Source organism: Danio aesculapii, chromosome 19 (assembly GCF_903798145.1).
Source record: "Danio aesculapii chromosome 19, fDanAes4.1, whole genome shotgun sequence".
NCBI lineage: Eukaryota > Metazoa > Chordata > Actinopteri > Cypriniformes > Danionidae > Danio > Danio aesculapii.
This window is the reverse complement of record NC_079453.1, coordinates 18,832,672-18,855,868: the sequence shown is the minus strand read 5'-3', so window position 1 is coordinate 18,855,868 and position 23,197 is coordinate 18,832,672. Positions and strand designations below refer to the sequence as shown.

The window sequence follows — 23,197 nt, the reverse complement described above, 5'->3', positions numbered from 1 at the left end:
AAATAAACAACTACATAAAATATAAAAATGCTTATCAAAAAGTAAAACCCAAATAGCGTAAAATTTCAAATAAATGTTTTCAAATTATAAAAATGTAAACAAAATATCTTTATTTCATCCATATGGATTTGTAATTTAATACGAGTAATTTATAACTGCTAAGACAGGACAGAGGGATGGTTACATTTAGTACATCATTAAAGATTAAAAAGATTTAAATTCATCATCCTGCTCATCGTTGTTAGATTACACTATTTACGCCAGATAAATAAGATCCTGTCAGAAAATGTCTGTTTCTCTGGGTATCCAGACAACAAGCCAGCAGACACCCAATACCCAACCTGTTAACCAGCATTCAACTGAATAATATTCAACTGAAGTCTCCTATCAATATGAGTTGACTGAGAAAGCTAGAGAGGAGCAGAAGCAGGAGACAAATAATGATGATAAAGAGCCGAGTTTATTAAATAATCTTAGACTTTGTCTGACCACAATAAATCCAACAAGTGTTATTATACCACAAGCAACAGCAATGGAAAATTACTGCTTTACAACATTGTCCAAAGACAATACAGACCTTGAAATGGAGACATTCTCTTATCTCTTACTCATGAAAACAAGTGTCACTTGAATCCACAGTCATAAGATTATAACAATATGCAAAAATGTAATAAAAATGAAGCAATAATTATATGAAAATAGAAATAATAAAACATTCAAACATAATAAAATGACAAATAATCAACAATAATCAAATCATTATCTAATAATCAATAAAATGATAATTATATAAATGACTAATGATCACGATTAAATAAAAGAATTAAATGAAGAATAAATGAATAACAACAAATTAAATAAAACAACACAAATGAATAGTTGCTTTCTTGAAGCAACACACATAAGTTTGCTACAAGGATTGTCAGATCCTTAGTCAAATTCTTCATTGTGAAGCAATTTTTTAAAAACTTGTAAACGAATTTATACACTCAAAAAATGAATTTTGCTGTTTGTTCGAATTACTTATTTATATTGAGTTGAAAGAACACAATTCTTAAGTTAATTTTGGGACAGCATAACAGTTTTATATATATAAAAATTGAAGTGTATTGAACACGTGTGTTAGTGTAATTAATGGAGATTATGTATTTACTGTTTTAAAACAGATCGACACGTAATTAAAATTACATCATATTGGCTGTCATCTTAAAGCAACAATTAAGCTTTACTCAATTCCTAAATCCAGGAATCAGATTCACATTAAACCATCCATGACACAAGCAAATTAAAGGCACTATAAAATATTTTTTAAACAAAGTAGGCACAAAACATTATCCCAAAATAAGAAAGCCATTCATGAAATACAAAACTAGATTGTGGTCATAAAAGAGAATTAGATTAAACAGTATTAAAAATTGTGAATGCAAAATATTTTCAGTGCAAGTAAGCCTGGGGCCCATATTATGAAACTGGATTAGCTGGCTAGCCAGTCAAGTTTTGATTTAGTTTGCACCATTCTTGGGTTTTGGGTGACATGAAGGCAGCTCGACTTTAATCACTCTTTGTTGTTATGGTATTATGGAGCCGCTGAGCTGATCTGAGCTACCTTTATGATACCTAAAACCCAGAATTGCTGCAAACTAAACTTAAATTTAACTGGCTAACCAGCTAATCTGACTTCATGGTACTGAACCTTTGTGAATACATAAATGCATAATAAAGCATTGGAATAATAGTAAACAAACAGCCTAAAAGCAACAGTTCACCCTCAAATTAAAATGTTGGTTCTTTCTTGTGTTAAACACAAAAGCCGATATTGTACACAAGCTGGAAACCTGTAACCATTGACTTCGATAGTATTTGTTTTTCCTACTATGGAAGTCAAGGGTTACAGGTTTTCAGATTTCTTCAAATATCTTCTTTAGTGTTCAATAGAACAAAGAATCTCATAAAGGTTTGAAATCACTTGAGGATGAGTAAATAGTGAGTGAATTTTCATTTTTTGTGTGAACTAACACTTAACGCTGAAGTTAGTAAAAGCTGCTGTCATCTGCAAAGGGCAAAGGTCAAACATCATGATTTTATGAAGTGTAAAGCTGCATAGAAATGTAGTAAGACCATAAAATATTTTTCTCTTCCAAACCAGCTGAACTTCAGCTCACCGCTGCTGCCAGTCATCAAGGGTCAACAGTTGAAACCTGTTGTCTAAAGCACTGTTTGAAGATGCCATTCCTCTGCTTCTGTTGCCCCTCCCTCTTCCTCTATTGCCCCGCCCTCTCCCTTCATGGCCCCTCCCTCTCTGCTGTGTCTGCCTCTGCCCTCCTCCTCTACTGTTGTTGGCTGATGGTAATGCTGCAGGATTGGTCAATGCCTCCTGCAGGATGGAGAAGAGCTGCGGAGCTAGAGGGTCCCCTGCAAGCAGAGACTGCCACTGCTGACCCCCTCTTATGGCAGCTTCTAGACCATGCAGCAGAGAACCGCTGAAAACCCTTTGAAAATAAAATAATATAGATAAAAGGTACAAATATAGTGTGCTTTATATACTGTTTATACTTATATATTTTATATAAATACATTTTTGTTTAGACTGAATTTGTTTTTATTGTCATTTTTCCTTTTTCATGTCAGTGTCTTATAAATGCAATTTAAATAAATAAATATATTCTAAATTTATTTCTGGTTCAACTTAAAGAAAATAAGAAACATAACATTTTTTTCTGTTGTTTAAAAAAAAACATTTTATAAAACAACTCTGTTGAAATAAATTATTTCAACCATTATTTAAAACTTTTTAAAAATACTATTATTGCCACACAGAATTATGCATAACATAAAAAAAGTGAATTTTTAGAAATAACCAGGCCAACACCAATCTGTGCGTGCAGAAATCTGCAGATTTCAACTGATTTTTAGCCCATCATTGAGTCTATGTATATGTGTAAATTGATATTTATTCACTTTTTAAATTAATTTCACAATTTTTTTTGTGATATAATAATAGTAATATTAAAATGTTCATATGATTTATTTACAATAGTTTGTAAAGTCATATTTTCTGTCTTTCAGTAGATATATTGTATAAGAGACTTGCTTTGTTTACCAAATAAGTGGAACTAATTGGATTTGCATTGTAAGCATTCAATAAAAGTTAAAAATTGTATTATTTCATATGTTGTTATTAGTTATAATACTCCTAAAATCATTTCGCATAAATCCACAGATTTTTTACTAAATTCTCTGCAGAAATAGCAAAAAAAGTCAGCACATTCTGTCTGGCCCTAGAAATAACCTTTGTGTGCTGTTGGGGATGTTTTCATCCACTCTGGGGTGATTTTGAGTCTTAATTTGGCCACAACTTTCTCTGTGTTTCAGCCAATGGAATGATTATTGGTGACAAATCTTATTTTGACTTTTTTTTTTTTTGGAAAATGCTTTGAAAATTTAAAACATTTCAACAATACACTCTGTGCAAATTGACTATCCTTTCATTATGTTCGTGGCTGTTTTTTTCCCATTTACTTCCATTAAAGTGACATTTTATGATTGTAAAGCAATAAACACCTTATAATCATGCCTTCTTGGTTGTTGCTGGTTTTCCCTGTCGGAATCAGATAAAATGTTGAATTTTTACAGTTAATCATCAGGTACAGTACAAAAAAAAGCTTAGTTTCCGCCTTACTATATGGAGTATAGTGTTTGTGTGAGAGAGAGACATTTGCATAATTCTGACAAATGACAATATGTCTGAGAAAATCAAAATAAGCAGCTCAGCTCTCGCTCACACACAATAATCTGCTCTTTTACTCCAAAGAACTCCAAATAAAAGTCAGAAACATTTTTGCACAGGCTTATCTAAAGTGTTAATGCTGCTAAGTGATGAACAACAGTAAAAAATACACATTTGACCTCTTCCCAACACAGAAAATCTTTATAATAAAAGTCAAAAACAGCCACAAACTTAACGAAAGGGTGTCAATTAGAACGGTACACAAGGGTTAAAGCAATAAATATAAAACACAGCTTAAATAATTTTTTCCATAAATTAGAATGCATGAGCATACAATAACGATCATACATTTGAACCATGATTTATAGAAGATACCCACCAAAATATTGTGATCATTTACATACTAAAAACTTTGTCTTGTATATTTAAAAGAATCATTTGATGACATTTTAAAAAATATTTTTTAAGGTTTATAGGACAGCCCAAAAATATTATTTAAATAAAATAAAAAATAAAATTTCAAATCTTTAAATTTTGCCAGTGTCATTCAAAGCACTAGCTTTAAATTTGTCAGCAAGAAGTTTATAAGCAAAAACTTTGTATATATTCTTTTATATATTTTAAGTACAGGTCAAAATTGATGATTACGAATTATTATTTCATCCATTTTTAGACACTGTACTTGCATTCAATATGCATCTATCCAAATAAAATTTTGAATTTGAATTATTTGAATTATTTTACAGTTTTCCTCAATATTGTACACTTTTTTAAATGGAAAATTAGATATATGAATATTATGATGATTTAAACAAAACACTGATGAGAACTACAAAATATTTTACTCATCGTTTTGTCACCATACCAGGCACACTGAGGTTCAGGTAGTGGAAAACACAGTAACTGGTTCAGGAACATCGTCACCCACATACAAGACTGCCATTGGCTGAGCAAATGGGCCACACCCAGATCAAGACCTCTCCTTTGTCCTGGATTGACCCTTAGCTGAGATAATCGCTGACATACAGAAGCTGAAGCTTTGCTGCCAAACAGTGGGTCTGTACGATAGTGAGAGCAAAACAATATGACTTAAGGCGTTTAGTTAAATGAAAACATCAACTTGATAAGCAACAAGTAATGATAAATGACGCAACTGAAACTTGAATATTCAGTTTTACAATAGAAAATTTAAAATAATTTTTCTTGGATGTGGATGCATGCATGTTTCCTATAAATGGTTTGATGAAAACATATCTTTGTATGCTTTTTGTGCATATTTACTTAAAACTTTAAAAAAAATTAAATGGGTTTTAATCTTTATTCATTTATTTCCTTTTTGGTATTTTGTGTTGATGTAATAAATATAATTTCCAAAATATAGCTGCAAGCAGGAATTATTGGGGCCAAGCAGCCCAGTGGCCACATCATAAACAAGCAAGGCAACAAGCTACAGAGCAACGGGAAAATTTTATAATTTTTTGGCAGCATGGTCTGAGCCAAATTTGGTGGAAATTGGGCTAATGATCTACGAGAGTTCAAAACAGATTTTCAAACTAATCAAAGACAGGAAGTCGTGTCAATTAGGGAATAAATTATATCAATGTTCTCTGTATGATCCAAGAAATCTGCAAGACCCATCTCATGAAAATAGACACTAGACTCATGACAAAATCACTTTTGGTCTGCATGTCTGAAGATGATCAGAGTCAAATTTGGTGAATATGGTACCAACAGTCTTGGAGGAGTTAAAAAAAGAATGGTTTGAACAAAATCAAAACGGCAGAAGATAGAAGTTTGGCAGATTATGGCATAATTGGTATCTGTGTTGTCGGCATGACCCAAGGAATAATTTAAGAATTTTATCAAAATAAGCATTTGCAGTCACAAGTTATTGCCAAATTTGTAAATTTAATGAATAATGGCTACTGAATGTCTGATAAGTCTTGACCCATAGGTGGGTCAGTGTGAGGAGACAATGACAGACCTAAAATTTGGTGTCATTATCTTTACCTATCGCAGAGATACAGCCTCAGATGTAGTTTGGCATCATCCCATCACATTTGTCAGTGCAGTAAACAAAAACCGTTACACCTTTCAACAAAAATTCAATAACTTTTTGTCAGCATGGTCTGAAGATGATCTGAGTCAAATTTGGTGCAAATTCGCTAAACGATGTAGGAGTTAGAAAAAGTAGATTTTTGACTTAAAGCTAGATGGCGAACAAGAAGTTCAGTTAATTAAGGCATAATTGGTATCGATATTCTCAGGACAACCAAGTGAATGTATCAACACAAGTATCATAACAAAAGGCAAAATTAATCAAAAGTTATTAGCATTTTTAGAAATATCATTGGATCATATTGACCAAAAGGTTGACCATTTTGAGCACCTTTAGGGCACAGTCCCGAAGACACATACTGATTTTCATAACAATTTGCCAATATCCGTAATGTCTGTAAAATATAAAAATGTTTGACATAATTCAAAATGGCCGATGGCCAAAATGGCTGACCTAGGAAAATCACACATCATCCGACTCGGCATGCATGAATGAATTTTGGACAAGGGGTTGAGAAGTTTTAAGCAAAAAAAAAAAAAGCCATTTTTGTATCTCCGGACCACTAGGGAGCAGTGTGCTGAAACACTGCAGCTCACTTCAGACCAAGGTTGTGATAACACACACTATGTTTGGTGCAAATACGTCAATGCGTTACAAAGATAACACCTTAAGTCAATTTTCACAAGCTCTATGCTAAATTTGTTTCGCAAGTTAATCGAAAATGGTTTGTCTAATCAACTTAAATTCAATAACTTTTGGTCAGCCTGGTCTGTAGATCATGTGATTCAATTTTAATGAAATCGGACAAACGGCCAAGGACGAGTTTGTTCAAACAGGTTTTATAGAAAATTCAAATAGCGAAAAAATTTTCATGATGGAAAATGGCGTCATAGGGTGCATCAGAGGAAAAAAGAATTTTGATTGTAGCCCATTCGGTTCAAAAGTTTTAACGATAAACAAAAGTGAAACTTTGGACAATTGGTGGCGCTAGAGAGTTTGAGTTAGAGAGTCCAAATTTGTTGGCAGACTGTCCTCTATCAGTATGCTTGGCCCCTAATAATTCAATCTTGGCATGGTGAAATAAACCTTAAATTGGTACTTTTTATTTACAATTTCACTATCTCAATATATTCCTCAGTCTCAAACAAAATGTCTGCAATGCTATCTGAGTAAATACGGGATCAGTGATACCATTAGGATGGGCTCTTCTCCAGCTGAGCTCCCCGTACACAAATCCCAGTAATATGGCTTGGAGAAGTGGCTGAGGGGGCTTTGGTTTGCAGTTATTCATCCAGAAAAACGTCACACACACTGCAAGGCAAAGTTGAGGAGGTAACGGCTGTAAAACGTGCTCCATCACACCCAGTGCTCCCAACAACACCTGCAGTCTCACTTGTGCAGATGCCTAAATAAAAACCAAAAGACAACCGGTGAAACGTACAGTATATGCAGACAAAATCTAAAGCACATTTACACTACCTGACAAAGGTCTTGTGGATTCCAGTTTTAAGAGCAACAAATAATACCTTGACTTCTGGTTGATCGTTTGGAAAAAAGGCAGAAGGTAGATTTTTCTGATGAATCATCTGTTGAATTGCATGCCAATCATTACAAATACTGCAGAAGACCTATTGGAACCCACATGGATCCAAGATTCTCACAGAAATCAGTCAAGTTTGGTGGAGGAAAACATGGTTTGCATGGATGGCAACATCAACAGCCTGAGGTATCAAGACATTTGTGCTGCCCATTACATTACAAACCACGAGAGGGTAAATTCTTCAGCAGGATAGCGCTCCTTCTCATACTTCAGCCTCCACATCAAAGTTCCTGAAAGCAAAGAAGGAGAAGGTGCCCCAGGATTGGCCAGACCAGTCACCAGACATAAACATTATTGAGCTTGTTTGGTGTAAGTTGAAAGAGGAGCCATTGAAGATGAATCCAAAGAATCTTGATGAACTCTGGGAGTCCTGAAGCAAAGCTTTCTTTGCCATTCCAGATGACTTTAAGAAGTTATTTGATTCATTACAGAGATGTATGGATGCAGTTGTTTTTTTTTGCATGATGCCTTTCACATAAGTCATTCCTAATACCAAATGATCAACTAGAAGTCAAGTTATTATTTGTTGTTCCCAAAACTTGGATAGGCGACAAGACTTTTGTCAGGTAGTGTACATGCAGAAACACTTTCTCACCTTGTCAATTGCTGTAAGGTATAGTTGTGGCACAGAGGCAGGTTGGTGAGCCTCCACCGTGTTTTTCCTGAGATTCAGTTCCTGTCTATCATACTCATCAACACAAGGTGTGTAAAACTGACCTCCTTTACCCTGAGAATGTCTGTTCATGTCCCCTCGTCCTCTTCCTCTCTGGGTGCTTGTCTGTGGCATCTGACTCTCCTGTTTTGGCTTATCAAGCAGAAGGCTGTAGATGCTCTTTCGAATACTCAGTGAGGTCATGTGACTGCTAGCCAGGTGACTATTTTCCACCTGCGCAACCAGCAGAACCTTCTGGAGAACAAGCACATCCAAGACAAAGGAGGACAGCTTTCCTGATGCAATTATCTTTAAAAGCCACTCTGGTTGAGAAACCAGAGCCACTGGGAGCCCCTGGGTATCTGGTAGTGCAGGTTGGGGACTTGAAAAGTACTGAGCCAGGCTGCTGTTTTTAGGAAGCTGGTAGTCTTTTAATCTTGCGGAAAGCTGAGCACGCAAGTTTCCTTTCTGTTGCCCACCTAATATCACCAAAACCATCTCTAAAGCGTCTACTGGGTTGGCAAACTGAGACAGCCAGAGCAAAAAGCCCTCAATTCGAGGACTGGAACTTCGTCCAGACTTCCGACCTGATGGTACTCTTTCAAACTCCACACGGCTAAAAAAAATTTCGGTTATTTTACCAGGTGTGTAATCGTTTCCAGTGATGACAGCGAACAGAGGGAGGAGCTGCTTGTTCATGTGGTTGAAATGCATGCAGAAGCGGCTCACGGTGAAATGACGAGCAGGGACGTAGCGTTCCGCAGACTTACCGCTGACGTTATTCCATTGAAAGAATGAAAATGGTAGGTAGCCTCCTTTCAGGTCAAAGATGAAGAAGTCACTGTCATTGGTCAGAACAGGACATCCCCAATGTTTAGCCAGAGAGGCTATTTCAAAGTCAGCTTCAGAAATGCATTGCACCAAGGGTACACCAAGCTCAAAAATGACCTGTTTGAAGACTTCTCTTGCAAGTAGTGGGAGAACATAACCATGAGATCCTCTGGAAAGAGCGTGAGCCTCTCGGATCTTGCTTTGGGTTCGTTCCTGCAGTGTCTTGAACTTCTTGTCTGTCTGATCCATTCCGCCATCCACCACCACGAAAGGCTGAACAGCACATTCTGAGAGTGCTGCAAAAAACTGTCGAACCAACACTGCAAACAAGTCGTAGTCTCCACCTCGTGCTTGATCCAATCCCGACTTGAAATACAATTGAAAATACAAGCTACACCCATCAATCACAAGGCGGCAGTCTCGCAGTCTCATTTCTGTTAAAAACTGATGATTTCCTTCCACAAAACTTGTAAGTCCATGAACCCCCATGATGCCACAGTAACGCTGTAAGAAAAAAGACAAAAATGTCATCAATCAAGATGAATACAAAACAGTGCCATTTTTTGCAGTAAATGCACTACACCAACAGAAAGGGAAAGTTACATTTAGGCCCAATCCCAATTCTACCCCTTAGCCCTTCCCCTTACCCCTAGCCCTCGTTTTGCGCGTTCCCTGCAAGGGGTAGTAGTGTCCCAATTCTCTTTAGCTTGAAGATGTAACGATAGGTGCAAGGGCTAGATACCCCTTCGAACGAAGATTTTTCAGGACCACACTCGAAACCTAGGGGTAAAAAAATAAGAAAAGGTTGCTGGTTCAAGATTAATAAAAGAACTAAGCCAAAAAGAAAATAAATAAATGAATGAATGACTTTTGAATATTGAATGCATATTACTTGCATTTGTAGTAGTTTTATTGACCTTTAATCTATGATAATGTGGTTTCAAATGTTATTTGTCTTAACAAATAGAAATAAAAGACTCCATGAAAAAGTTTTTAATCTCAATCTTTTGTACAGAAGGAAGGGTGTTTTCTGATCTAGTATACGTTTAACTGATTACATGCGATATACTCAGTGGTGTAAAGTAACAAATTACAAATACTCAAACTACTGTAATTGAGTAGTTTTAAAAAGTTGTTTTAAAAATGTGTACTTTTACTTTGCCTTAAGTACATTTTTAGTGCTGTATCGGTATTTTCCTTAAACCTGCAGTCACTACTTTATTTTTTCTTGTCTATTAGAAAACGTAATCAACCAAATATCAACGTCTAATGATGTTACAACTTGACGTTGTGTGGACGTTACCACTATGATGTCTATCTGATGTTGGGTTTTATTTGCCATACCTGACAAATAACTGTCAGTATTTAACGTCAATATGACGTCAATAAGATGTTGGCTCGACGTTGGATTTTGGTCACTTTCTAACACAAGCTAAAATCAACCAAATGTCAACGTCATTTGACGTCAATATTAGACATTAAAATAACAATGCCATTAGATGCTAGCTAGACATTGAATTTTGGTCACCTGAAATCACAACCTACAGTTGAAGTCAGAATTATTAGCCCCTTTTGAATTTTTTTTCCTTTTTTAAATATTTCCTAAATGAGCAAGGAAATTTTCACAGTATGTCTGATAATATTTTTTCTTCTGGAGAAAGTCTTATTTGTTTCATTTCGGCCAGAATAAAAGCTGTTCTAATTTTTTAACACAATTTTAAGATCAAAATTATTAGCCCTTTAAGCTATATTTTTTTCGACAGTCTACAGAACAAACCATCGTTATACAATAACTTGCCTAATTACCTTAACCTGCCTAGTTAACCTCATTTACCTAGTTAAGCCTTTAAATGTCACTTTAAGCTGTATAGAAGTGACTTGAAAAATACCTAATAAAATACTGTTTACTGTCATCATGGCAAAGATAAAATAAATCAGTTATAAGAGATAAGTTAATAAAACTATTATGTTTAGAAATGTGCTGAAATTTTTTTTGTTTCATTAAACAGAAATTGGGGGAAAAATAAACAGGGGGCTAATAATTCTAACTTCAACTGTAAGTCTAACCTAATATTAACCTCTTAAGACATTGTGTGCCTGCTGAGCAATAACTAAATGCACTACAGAATGTTACGTTTACACACATCCACAAATTCCATGTAAATGCATTAGCTTTTTACAGCCGCAATACTTACCACTCACTACTCTTGAGTATTTTTGAAAGGTCTACTTTTTACTCCTACTTAGAGTAACATTTACAACACTACATTTTGAGCAAGAAATGGTACTTTTACTCTTTCCACCACTGGATATACTTCAGTTAGAACTTCACTGAATGTCATTTTGTCTTCATTGCTCACTGTTGCAGAATGCAAACATAACGCTACTAACCTGAACAAAAATAACATAGGTACGGTAAAGATGCATAATAGCAAAGTGAAAAAGTCATTAACATGTGGATAACGTAAATAAATGTACAATTTACATTGTAAGACTATGAATTGTACTTCAGACCAATTCACATAATAAGACAATCATATCTATCAGTTATAGTTAAGTGTCTTTATGTATTTCACTGCAATTTACTAGAAAGTTTATGCTTTAAAACAATATATATCTTTCCTAATAGCTTGTTTAGTCTACTAAAATGTTTTTAAATAGCTATTCTTTCGACGTGTTATGTACAAACTTTATACATTGCTGCTATCCATTTTATAAAACAAGCACCAGTGCAACATTCACAGTTTCTTCTCTATTAAAAAAAAAATTAACAGCGTTTAGACAAATATCTTACTTGTTTATTCACCAGTGTGCAGATGTCATATATCACACCGTGCTTCCTGTACTCTGCCTCGCGTGTTGTTACTTGGGTGTGAAGGGTTTTTCCAGCCCATCAGCGCCATCTATGAAAATCGCCGCCAGCGACGAATACCAACAACTGAAAGAAAGATGGCGCTGTCGTCCCGCTGTGCAATGTCAAAACAATTTCGATTAAAGGGATCCAAAAAAATGAATTCTGTCATCATTTACTCTACCTCTTGCTTGCTTTTTTTACACTTGAGATTCTTTCTTTTCTTGAACACAAATGCTTATATTTTTTGAACAAGCTGAAAACCTATCCATCGACTTCCATAGTATTTATTTTTCCAAACATTGAAGTCAAGGGTTTGTGGCTTTCTTCCAAATATCTTTTTTTTGTTTGTTTTCAACAGAAAACAGAAACTCAAAATGTTTGAAACTACTTTTTGCGTGAATTATAACTTTAAACAGTGGAAAGAGACATTATTTGTAATTATTAGTCCATAAAATGTATTTAAGGTGAATAATTATGCAAGACTAAAAATACAGTAAAATTCAATAAAAATGTTTTTTCTTGATACATTAATGTACTACTTCTAATAATAATCGGTGAAATACTGGTTATTTCAATATGCTCATGACAAAGCTTATTTTGAAATTAACAAAAATAAAAACTGATACATGAATGGTTAGTTTAGTAGATATATAACATTAAGTACATTCATAACAAAAACAATTTTATTATGTATATTAACAATGCAAATTTTTACATTGACTTAAATCTCAAAACTTTGCCCTGCAAAAACATTTTAGACAAATGTAAATAAATAAGCAACAAGCAAATCACATTTGTGTTTATTCCTTTTATTACATCTTTGCATTGACAGCATCATGTGCGCTTCAAATAGAACTTCCATTTACTCATCTTCTCATGTTTTGTTTTCCTACAAAATATTGTATTCACCAACACAACCCCCTAATGCAGCAGTACAGTAGACCTGTCTAAAAATCACACACTCTGATCAACACAAGAACTTTTGCTCTTTCTTTAACACGATACACAAAGCATATCATAAGAAAATCAAAAGCATACTTCTTGTGTTGAATTAAGAAAAGACAAAGGAATCATCCAGAGCGCATATACAGTAACAGACTTTAAATGCTATGATTCTTCGGCAGTATGGATACATCTCCACAGAATAAATATGACATACGAATAAGATAACCAAAGAAAATGTTCAGGTAATATGTAATGCCATTAAATGCAAATCAATAAGCGAGAACTTTCAAATCGTGTTCACCTAATGTTGGTGTCACATATGTTAAAAACAATGCTTTATCTAATGTAAAATGACTGACAGACATAGTTAACAAGAGAAAAGGCTTTAGACAGGTCCAAAAAAAGAGAATAAAGAACAGAAAAACATACACCATCTGTTGGTTTTAACAGTAGTGTGTTCGAATAAACAATAGCTGTATCGGGGGGCAGGCTGGTGAAGAAGAGCGGAAACCATGTATGAGGAAGAACCAGAGATGCTCAACGTGGAAAACGGGGCTGCTGTTGAGTTATGAGTGAGGAACATTATAAATAATAGGCTCTGTGGTTTCATGTAAGGCTCCAGAGGGTTCAAGAAAAGGGCACAGAATGTAAGGACACAAGGTGCTCGTGGTTAGATAAATAGAAGGACAAGGTCAACAGGATTGGGACACGTGGTTTTGTTTTTTCTAATATAGCAGAGCAGAATAATGGGCTATGATAACGGAGAGGACGAGTATAAAGAATGAGGAAGTGTGGGAGAATCCTGAGCTGTAGAGAGTGTGATCTGGGTGGCTGGTTTGCAGGATAGTGTGTGAGGGGTGGCTTGCTCTGTGCCTGAGTGCTGCTGAGGGGTCCTCGGGGAGAGCTCCAGGCTGCCCACAGAGATGCCAGAGTCCGTGCTTTGGCTGCGGCCACTGGCGGTGCACGGGTCCTCGTCAGGCTCCGCCTCTTCCTCCTCCTGCAGCCACTGAAGTTCTGACTCCTCCAAGGGAAACGACCGGCGTTCCCATGGCAGCACAGCCTGCAAGCACGTGATGATTCATTGAGGTTATTAAACACTCCTGATATATACGCATTCATATTCTCTTCCAATGTAAAGATTATTAAGCGTATCCATCTTTCAAGATTCTCCAATAACCCCCTTAACACACCAGGAAATGTAATGATAGATGGAGAAATAAAAACTGCAGACGTTTTTATTATTATTATTATTATAACTACAGGATGTTCTTCCAACTAAATAATTGCCATGGTTACAGCAATAATGAAGTTGAACAGAACATCAAGTCCTCTTGTGCACGCACACACACACACACCTGCTGTTCATCCTCAGCCTGGCTGAAGGCATCCTCTGCTCCAGTACAGAAGGGGCTGCATGGCGAGACGTCTCCTTCAGCAAAAGGCCTGGAATCTGGAGAGCCAGGTGTCTGGTCCAATCCCCTGGAGCTCTTCCCGTCCCCTTGGTAGGAGGAAGACGATCTGAGGGACAAAGGCAAGCAAATTAAAATTTCAACCAGTATCCACAGCGTCCTGCTGTTCGACGTGCTATGCTTCATTTAAACTATTTTCAGGCAACCCATTGTTTTATGGGTACCTATTTATTGAGAGAGTGTGTGGCATATCTGGCTGTGTGAGCTCCCGCACCAACCCATCCTTTATAAAATGTTCATTTTAACCTATATTCTTGATGTTGAGAAGAAAAGTTCATGGCTTTTTTATTAGTCAGCTACAAAACACTTCTTTAAATGTTGCAAATGTTATACAAAATATATGACATTCTGACATATTCTGTCGAAAAATTATTTACATTATGTTTTGCCTCTTAAGTTGTTTAGCATGTCATACCATATTATTTTTGCTATACAGAAAGCAAACCTTTAAAAAAAAGCTCAATCTTTCAAAACCACTCAGAAAGCAGACAGAAACAGAGGGCTCTATCATACACCCGGCGCAATAAGGCGCAAAAGTGCTTGGCACGATTTGTTGCTATTTTCAGACAGGTGCAACCCAGATTTTCACGTTTTGTGCCAGGTTGTTTAAATAGCATTTAAATAGCAAGTTGCTATTTTGAGGAACTAAAATAGACTGCGCTACTGATCAACTGAAAGCTAGTCTAAACTCCATCGCAGAGAGCGTTAGTTGCAGGTCCAAAACAGGTACACATTTCTTAAAGCACACAGGATGTACAGAAATAGACAAATATCTTTACATATGAAAAAATTAAAAGATTAAAATAATTACAAAAATTATTATTTTCTACATAAATAAAAAATAAAAAAACACTACCTCCATGCCTTCTTCATGTTGTCATTTTGTTCATGACAATTTGCATTTGTATAATGTTATTATTAGCAGTATTATTTCTTATATGCATATTTATATTTGTTTTAATAAAAACAAGTGTAGATTTGTCCACCTGTCATTTTTGGAGACCTGTGCATCACCGTATGGGGCATAAAAATAGGACATGTGCTTGGATATAACTTTTTGGACCCAACTTTGTTATTATTGTTCATTTATTCATTTTCTTAAAAATTAGAACTGAATTTAGAAATAGTTCTAAAACAAATCTTTGCGCTTAACAAACTAAATTAATTATGTAGGCTAATGGATGTCTTCAGTGGAGTGCGTACAACACCATTTCCTTATCCACTAAAGAAAAAGGAGTAAAGTAAAGAGTAAATGTAAAGAGAAAGAGAAAGTAAAGAGGCCAAATGGAGGAGGCTCTTTCTTTATTCTCGCTGCAGATGGTCTGTTTAGCTATTATCTCGCTAGTGAAGCATTTTTCCTCTTACAAAGTCACCATGTAAATAGCAAATGCGCCATAGCGCGATGCAATTGACTCTTAAAGGGAATGGGAGATGAGACTCTGATTGGTTTAATGCACGTTATACTCAAAACACACCCATAAATCAGTAAGAGAATAAGCACAGACAGTATTTTTCCGTCCTTAAAATAGCAAAACACTTAATGCTTTTGTGCCATGTGCTTTAGACTTTGCACCTAGATCGTCCATAATTCCAAAGTGGCAAATGGTTTCCTGTTTTAACACTTTTAAATCGAATTCATAACATAATATAAAAATACATTTCAAATTTTATATGAAGGCAAGCCTGAACTCTCATTATTTCATCGTCATATCATCTCTCAGCTTAATATATATTCTGGAAACCATCAACCATTGAAAAAATCTTTAAATAAACAAACAGATTATTTTAAATAATATCTGTCATTTGTAAATTTTATCAGACCCCTTAGTTATTCGCGATTCCTCGATCACTGAATCCAACGCAAAAATCAACAAAAATTGTTGATCCTGCAAAATTCTTAATTAAACGCAAAATATTAGCGAAAAATGTAAATAATCTCAAAAAACATCAAATTCCAAACCATATAATCCAAAAATATTTATTTCAGTTTGCAATGAATTGTTTTACATGACTTATAGACGTTGCGTACGTCATTGATGTATTTGAGTGTCTCTTGAAAAATGTCGGCTCACCAGCGCTCTCACAATCATTGCATTACATGGAGGGGAGGGGGGTTCCGCTTGTGCAGTAAGCAGACGCAAATGAAGTGTGAGTGATTTACATGTAGTCATAGCAAAGATGAGACATAAACATCTTATGGTGCGAATTTGCTGTTTTGTGAGTTTGACGCGCTTCAGACTGCAAAAGAAAGTTGGTGCAAACGGAGCAATGGAACAGACAGGAGCAGAGATTGGTTCAAGGGTGACGCCCGCTAGACATGACCAAATTGAAGGCCATTATTTGTGCTTTACATGTATGGCTGGTATTATGATGAGCGTTAAATCAATAAATGATTTTAATTAACTCATTCCCTGCACTTAACAAGAGAAAACACTTTCATGCCATTGAAGGGTTTCACGGCAATTTGTGTTTTAGGTATATTACCGTAGAGGAAACGCATGTGACGAAGTCAGATGCTCCAGGGAGTGAAATCTGAGAGAAAGTCAGATCATGGATAAAAATATGAGTAATACAACCTTCCTTTGGCTTAATCCCAACCATTTTAGATCTTGTCTTGACAACAGACTAAAATAAAAGAAGCTTTTGTTTTTGATTGCACACCTAACATAATAGGCTACCTAATATGGTAAATACATCAAATTTTTTATGTTTATTGATATATATATATATATTTAATCGCAAAATTGTCTGCAAATTTCTGGGAATTACCGCCACAAAATCAGTCATTTTTAATCGCAAAAAAAAATTGTGAAAACTAGAGGGTCTGTTTTATGAATGCTACTTAATTGTTTAACTTGATCAATTTCATGCATAATTGTAGAATTCAATTAGTAATTTGAAAGAAATATGCATTCATTTTTCAAAAATTCTATTTTATTTAAGTTTTTATAACAAAATTTGTTTGCTTTTGTTATTCATGTTGTTACAAAAAACTTTATGAGAAACTTTAGTTAGAAAAACTGCTATGATTTTTTACAGCCAAGCAATTTTTATTTTTACATTTTAGATAAATAACGCAATGCGAAATGTTGAAATAAAACATTCTAAAAGAGACGTGTTTGAAGCGCTCACACACTCTTACCTGCCCCGGCGCCGTCTGCGAGCCCAACTTCCCCACCGGCTCCTCTCTCTGCTCTCACACACTGCATGACGGCTCAGAAACACAGTGTCTGAGAGATCCTCCACCTAGACAAATAATGTGAAGAATATAGTGATGCAGCCATTATTTTATAGTTCAAGAAAACGGTCTCAATGAGAAATGAGGTATACATACCTCCTCCTCCTCTTCCTCACTTTCCAGTCCTTCCCCATTGGGCTGGTGCTGTATATTATTGTAATCCAATGATTGGGTATGTAGGCCCACCTGATTCTTAGAGACCCCCGTGAGAGAGTCCAGCTCTCTCCAGCTACAACACAAGACACAGAGTTACACATTACACTAGGCATGGGATGATAACTAGTTTCAAGGTTAACTGCGGTTTGGAAAAGTCAAAGTTTTAAAACCGTCAGCATTTCCGGTTATACCGTTCCTATGGTATAAGTAAGGTTTTTTTATGTGTTGCCAAGAAATCTGTGATATTAAAACTATTAGATTGTTATTAAAATTTAGACAGCATAAGGCAGTGATTTCTTTCAATTATTTAGCCTAACATGTTTACTATTCCAAAATTATATAAATGCATCCTAAAAAAATAGTGTTCAATATGGGGGAAAAAAGGTTGTTTTTTTTAACACAGATATTTAAAAAGAAATTTAGAGCAGTTATCACAATACCGTGAAACCATGATATTTTATCCAGGGTTATTATACCCAGGGTTCATGCACATTTTAACTACTAAAATTCCATGATTTTCCATGATTTCTCCAAGACTTTGAAGTCCATTTTCATGACCTAATGTTTTATGCAATTACTACATATATGTGATAAAAGAAAAACGATGCATGTTGAAATTTATTTCAGCATCTCGTAAAACACGCAACAATCTATTTAGTTTAAATTTATAATTATATCTATTTAAAATTGCTTAAGATAATGCTTTCACCGCACTAATAATGTGAGAGTATGTGATTGGCCAAGAACAGAAAAGAAGACAACTAACCAATATTCAAATATACAGATATCTATTTTCCATGACTTTTCCAAAACTTTGTGGGTTTTTCTGTTTTTCAAAACTTTTCCAGGCCTGGAAAATGTCATGTCAAAATTCCATGACTTTTCCGGGTTTTCCATGACTGTATGAACCCTCTATACCGTCAGAAACTTATACTGACCCATGTCTACATTACACACAATTATCAATACTGCTAGATGAATGTATTAACCAGTATTTTAAGACAATCAGCATCTGATGAAGCTAATTAAGAGACAAGACAGCTCCTCACCAACATCCCAAGTCTACCAACATCCACATAAAAAAAGAAGTAAAAATGTCATTATATTATAACTATTACTTGTGGACTGCTTGCATCTATTCATATTACATTAAACTGAACAGTTCTGAAAGTTCTGGTTAAAGAATTAATCATTTTAAATATTATTAGGGACGACACAGTGGTACAGTGGCTAGCGCCATCACCTCACAGCAAGAAGGTTGCTGGTTCAAGCCCCGGATGGGTCAGTTGGCATTGTGTGGATGTTCTCCCTGTGTTCTCACCGTGTTCACGTGGGTTTCCTCCGGGTGCTCCAGTTTCCCTCACAGTCCAAAGACATGTGCTTTAGGTGAATTAGGTAAGCTAAATTGGCCATAGTGTATGTGTGGATGTGAATGCAAGAGTGTATGGGTGTTTCCCAGTGCTGGGTTGCAGCAGGAAGGGCATCCGCTGCGTAAAACATATGCTGGATAAGTTGGTGTGTTGTGGTGACCCCTGATTAATAAAGGGACTAAGCCGAAAAAGAAAATAAATAAATGAATATTATTACTACTACTTCTTCGAGAAGTACATTCTGCTGTACATTAGAATATATTTCTATCACAATATCTTACAAATAAACTTTTAATTTCATGGGCTGCCATGAAGATGATGCAAATTTCATTGTTGAAAAATGAAAAAGAAAAGAACAATTTATAATGTAGTTTTAATTTAAAATGTAATTTGACTACAGTAATGTTTTTTTTGTTTTGTTTATTTTTTGCCTTTATTTTACAGGTCAGTATTTTGTGATAGAAAGTGAACTTGGAGACATACAGAGAAAGAGAGCGAGAGAACATTAACATTAACAGCAACATTAAGAGCCCCGATCAGAGAAAGCTGCTGAGCCAGTACTGTCTGAGTGGACACAGTCTGAGTGTGGAGACGAGCCGACACAAGCACAGCTGGAAGAGCCCAGAGCTCAGACTGTCCACACTGCTCTGCTGGAGCTGTGGAGGATGAGCTGCATTTCCTCACTCACTGCAGCAAAGCCAGACCATCAGAGATGCTTATTTCACACTGATAATTCTAATTCTAACCAATTCCAGAAAGCCACGAATACGGATAAACTGTATTATATTTTGGGAGAAAATGAAAAGTGTCTCCATCTAGCAGCGCAATATGTGTCCTCATGCCACCTTTTAAGAAAAAAAGGCAGATCCCCCTTACCCCTTACTAAAGCTCTGTCTTTATCATTCATCCATTTTATTTTCGGCTTAGTCCCTTTATTAATCAGGGGTTGCCATAGCTAAATGAACCGCCAACCGTATGTTTTATGCAGCGGATGTCCTTCCAGTCACAACCCATCACTGGGAAGCCCATACACTCATTTACACACATACACTACGGACAATTTAGCCTACCCAATTCACCTTTAGCGCATGTCTTTGGACTTGTGGAGGAAACCAGAGCACCCAGAAACCCATGCGAACACGGCGAAAACATGCAAACTTCACGAAGAAACGCCAACTGACCAAGCCGAGGCTCGAACCAGCGACGTTCTTGCTGTGCGACAAAAAAATTTGTGACAGCTTAGAAAACAAAAGCAAAACCAAATCCTGGAAATTTTTGTAGATTTAAAAACCCCGACCGGACACAAAAAGGTGCGGGTCTTGCACACACAGAACGAGCACAGGTAAAGGAGAGAAGATTTTCCACTACTTAATCCGCGGATGTTTGTTTATATTGGGCGGATACAAAAAAAGTGTAAAAGGATGATAATAATAGTAAAAAAAAAAAAGTGTCACTAAATATACTTAAGCGGCTGTTAATATACCTGGGCTGCCCGCCCAAGTAAAGTCTGTGTGGGGAAGCACTGTAGTGAGATGAAACACACTGAAAAAACTGCAAACATTAAACAAACTTGAGTGCACGTGAATCAAAATTGTGCCATTCATTCCCACAGGCATCCAGAACAACCTTATTATGGAATAATATTTACACAGCTTGGTCATATTACACAGACTAGCTTCTGAGATTCTGAATCACGGAAATCCTATAGGTATCATTCCCTCAAGATATCAGTAACTTTAACTTAACTCTTTAAGATTTCATACAATCTAATGCAAGTAGACTACATGCTTACGTCGCCAGACTGTCTACAATTTGGAATGTACAAGTACTACTTTATAAAACACGGGACACAAGGAAACAGTGGATACGTGGCACTGCGTTTGAATAATTGATGGAAAAATTACCTGAAACCAAAGCCACTTTGCACAATGGCTATCTGACAACATGACCACAGGAAGTCTAGCTCATCGAAAGCTGAATGTTCATTATTGTATGCAATTTGAATTAAGTACATATTTGCTGCTGTGGCTTTGGAGATCTGACTGAATTGTTTGTACCTTGGGGTGATAATTTCCTTGTATTGCAATCTCTGTACTCGTGCTCCTAGTCCAGCCAGGCCCAAAGGCATCACCAGGTTGTCGATGTCAAATGAGCTTTCAAGTCTTCTTCTTCTTAAAGGCTGAGAAACAAGGAAGGAATTTTATGAAGCTTTACAGAACGAGAAAATTTTTATTTATTTATTTACTTATTTATTTATTCATTTATTTTTTAACCAGATTTACCTGAGCAGGCGTGTCTGTTGTTGGGGATGCTGCCGGCAGAATTGGCAAATCTGGAGTCCGTGGATGAAGATAATTGGGAATAATCATGTTTCTCTGGCTTCTGCACCCCGAACCACCTTCAAAAGCAGTTTGTTAACTTGCTTATGAAACTAAAAGTTTTCTGAATGATTTTCAAAGAATCAAAGTTGCATATATTTAATAAAATGACATCACAAAACAATACTATTGTGAAAGATTATTGCAATCGAAAACTATAACTTTCTGTTTTGAATACAAGCATAAATGATTTCTGTGACTGCTTAATTTAACTTCCATTTGACCAGCATCCTTCAATCTTTTTAACATTCTGATGCTTAAGAATCATTTGTTAATTTTATGTTGTAAATGGTTTTGCGGCTTAATTTCTTGCAGACATGCTAAATATTCCTTTTGCGTGCTAAAATTTTAATCTTACCAACCCAAAACCTTTACGTGTATTATATACATTGTTAGTTTGTAGGGATGAGTATTGTTAAGGTTTTAACAGTATTACTACTTTTAATGATACCACTTATGGCTTCGGTACTTTAACATTTCATTATTGGTACTTTTTGTAGTGGGTTTTTTTTTTAATGAGGGAAAAAAAGCAAAAAAAACAACAAAAAACTAATTGAACAGAATTAACAAACACTTTATTTTATTATTTAAATGTAAAATAAAACAAAACCAATAATTGTAAAACAAATAAATAAAACTTTTCCTGTAAAAGAATGTAAAATGGTTTGAAGGAAACTGACTCTCAGTTTTGAACCATTCTTCTGGAGAAAAATCAACATGTTTCCCTTTTTCTGGCAGAAGTCGGGATCTTTCTTACTTCATTGTGCTCCCTGCAGTTGAAAATACCCTTTTTGAGTTGCAAAATGCAGTTAAATAATCATATAATGTTTAAGATTTTGCATTTACACATTCACATAAACGAGTTAACAGTGTTTTGGGAGTGAACAATGTAAAATTAAGCAGTTTTTCATAATTTCTTAATAAGCATAGTTTATTATTAGGCTATTCATAGGCTATATTTGAAGATTTCAGATGCAAAATCCGCTAAACGCTGCTTCCGCCAAAAATGAGCTAATGACATTGGGTGAAGGCTTTAGGCACGTAGTACATGTTCAACAAACATTTTTGTTTCAAATCATCTCAAATCGCAGTGTCAGTGCATTCAGAAACAGTTTGTTTGCAAAAGCCTCTAACTTGCCTTTAACAGCAAAAGCAAAAATGTCACGAGAATCAATCAGAAGACGCGAATCCAATCATGTTTTCAATGTAACGGCGCTCTGATATGCTGGCTTTTATGAGGAGACTCTTTTATTCTCCGATTTCGATTTTAATAGACAGAGTTTGATGAACTACATGTGCCTGTCTGTCTGTCAGTAAATGGCAAATGAAAATGTCCCTTACCTCAAAACTCTTTGCATTATAAGAAAAAGAAAACACACTGTACAGTTGGAAGTGTAGCATGCGTTCATAATGTTTTTTTTGCGCCGTGACGCTACTTTAAATGAGTCTGATTTACTATGCATTAAACGGCAACTGCGTTTCACAAAAGACGATGTTAAGAAGCCGTTCTTTTATCCCACATGGGTGCTATGAGGATAAACAAAAGATGAAAAAGAGACCAAGACCAAGAGCATGGTGAGAATGAATGAATGAATTAATGAATGACAGCTTCTAAAAGTGTCTAAGAGACATCTTCTTTTTGCCCACTAGACCAACTTTGTGTTTTATTTGCTAATGTAAGCTATTTTTTCAAAGATAAATATCATTTAAAAGATTATTTATATTACTTCATATTACATAGACTGATAAGCTTTTCATATAAATGGACAATGCACAACGCAAATATTGATGTTTTACAATGTTTTTACACTACGTTATTTGAATCTAAGCTTAGTTTGCAATGTTTACATTGCTCTACTTACATTAAATTTAAATCCTAAATATCACAAATGACAACAGATTGTTAACATTTTATTCA

General features: G+C 35.5%; 2 protein-coding genes across 3 annotated transcripts in view; both read right to left on the bottom strand.

The window, feature by feature from the left end:
• Nucleotides 1-1,339: 1,339 nt before the first annotated feature.
• On the bottom strand, nucleotides 1,340-11,721 carry aste1b (asteroid homolog 1b). Of its 2 annotated transcripts, XM_056480143.1 has the most exons (6): nucleotides 11,664-11,721; nucleotides 9,517-9,649; nucleotides 7,982-9,373; nucleotides 6,978-7,191; nucleotides 4,593-4,785; nucleotides 1,340-2,489 (listed from the first exon to the last, which is right to left on the bottom strand). In XM_056480143.1, the coding sequence occupies exons 3-6, from the start codon at nucleotides 9,356-9,358 to the stop codon at nucleotides 2,159-2,161; spliced, it is 2,115 nt and encodes a 704-aa protein (XP_056336118.1). In that variant the 5' UTR covers nucleotides 9,359-9,373; nucleotides 9,517-9,649; nucleotides 11,664-11,721; the 3' UTR covers nucleotides 1,340-2,158. The 2 variants fall into 2 exon arrangements, with proteins under 2 accessions (XP_056336118.1, XP_056336119.1); XM_056480144.1 differs by lacking the exon at nucleotides 9,517-9,649 and having other exon boundaries at nucleotides 11,664-11,713.
• Nucleotides 11,722-12,527: 806 nt separating this feature from the next.
• Nucleotides 12,528-23,197, bottom strand: part of LOC130246904 (KAT8 regulatory NSL complex subunit 1) — an 18,143-nt gene continuing 7,473 nt past the window's right edge. The window contains exons 7-12 of the mRNA XM_056480070.1: nucleotides 21,184-21,299; nucleotides 20,959-21,080; nucleotides 17,472-17,604; nucleotides 17,280-17,383; nucleotides 14,024-14,186; nucleotides 12,528-13,728 (exon numbers count right to left, since the gene is read on the bottom strand). Of these exons, the coding sequence (XP_056336045.1) occupies nucleotides 13,420-13,728; nucleotides 14,024-14,186; nucleotides 17,280-17,383; nucleotides 17,472-17,604; nucleotides 20,959-21,080; nucleotides 21,184-21,299 (947 nt within the window). The 3' untranslated portion in view covers nucleotides 12,528-13,419. The remainder of the gene's footprint in view (nucleotides 13,729-14,023; nucleotides 14,187-17,279; nucleotides 17,384-17,471; nucleotides 17,605-20,958; nucleotides 21,081-21,183; nucleotides 21,300-23,197) is intronic.

Coding starts and splice junctions, on each gene's coding strand:
- aste1b (XM_056480143.1), bottom strand. CDS start 9,358: ATGGGGGTTCATGGACTTACAAGTTTTGTGGAAGGAAATCATCAGTTT. Junction 7,192..7,981: donor ACCTTACAGCAATTGACAAG/GTGAGAAAGTGT, acceptor GTTTTTATTTAG/GCATCTGCACAAGTGAGACT. Junction 4,786..6,977: donor GAGAAGAGCCCATCCTAATG/GTATCACTGATC, acceptor ACTATCGTACAG/ACCCACTGTTTGGCAGCAAA.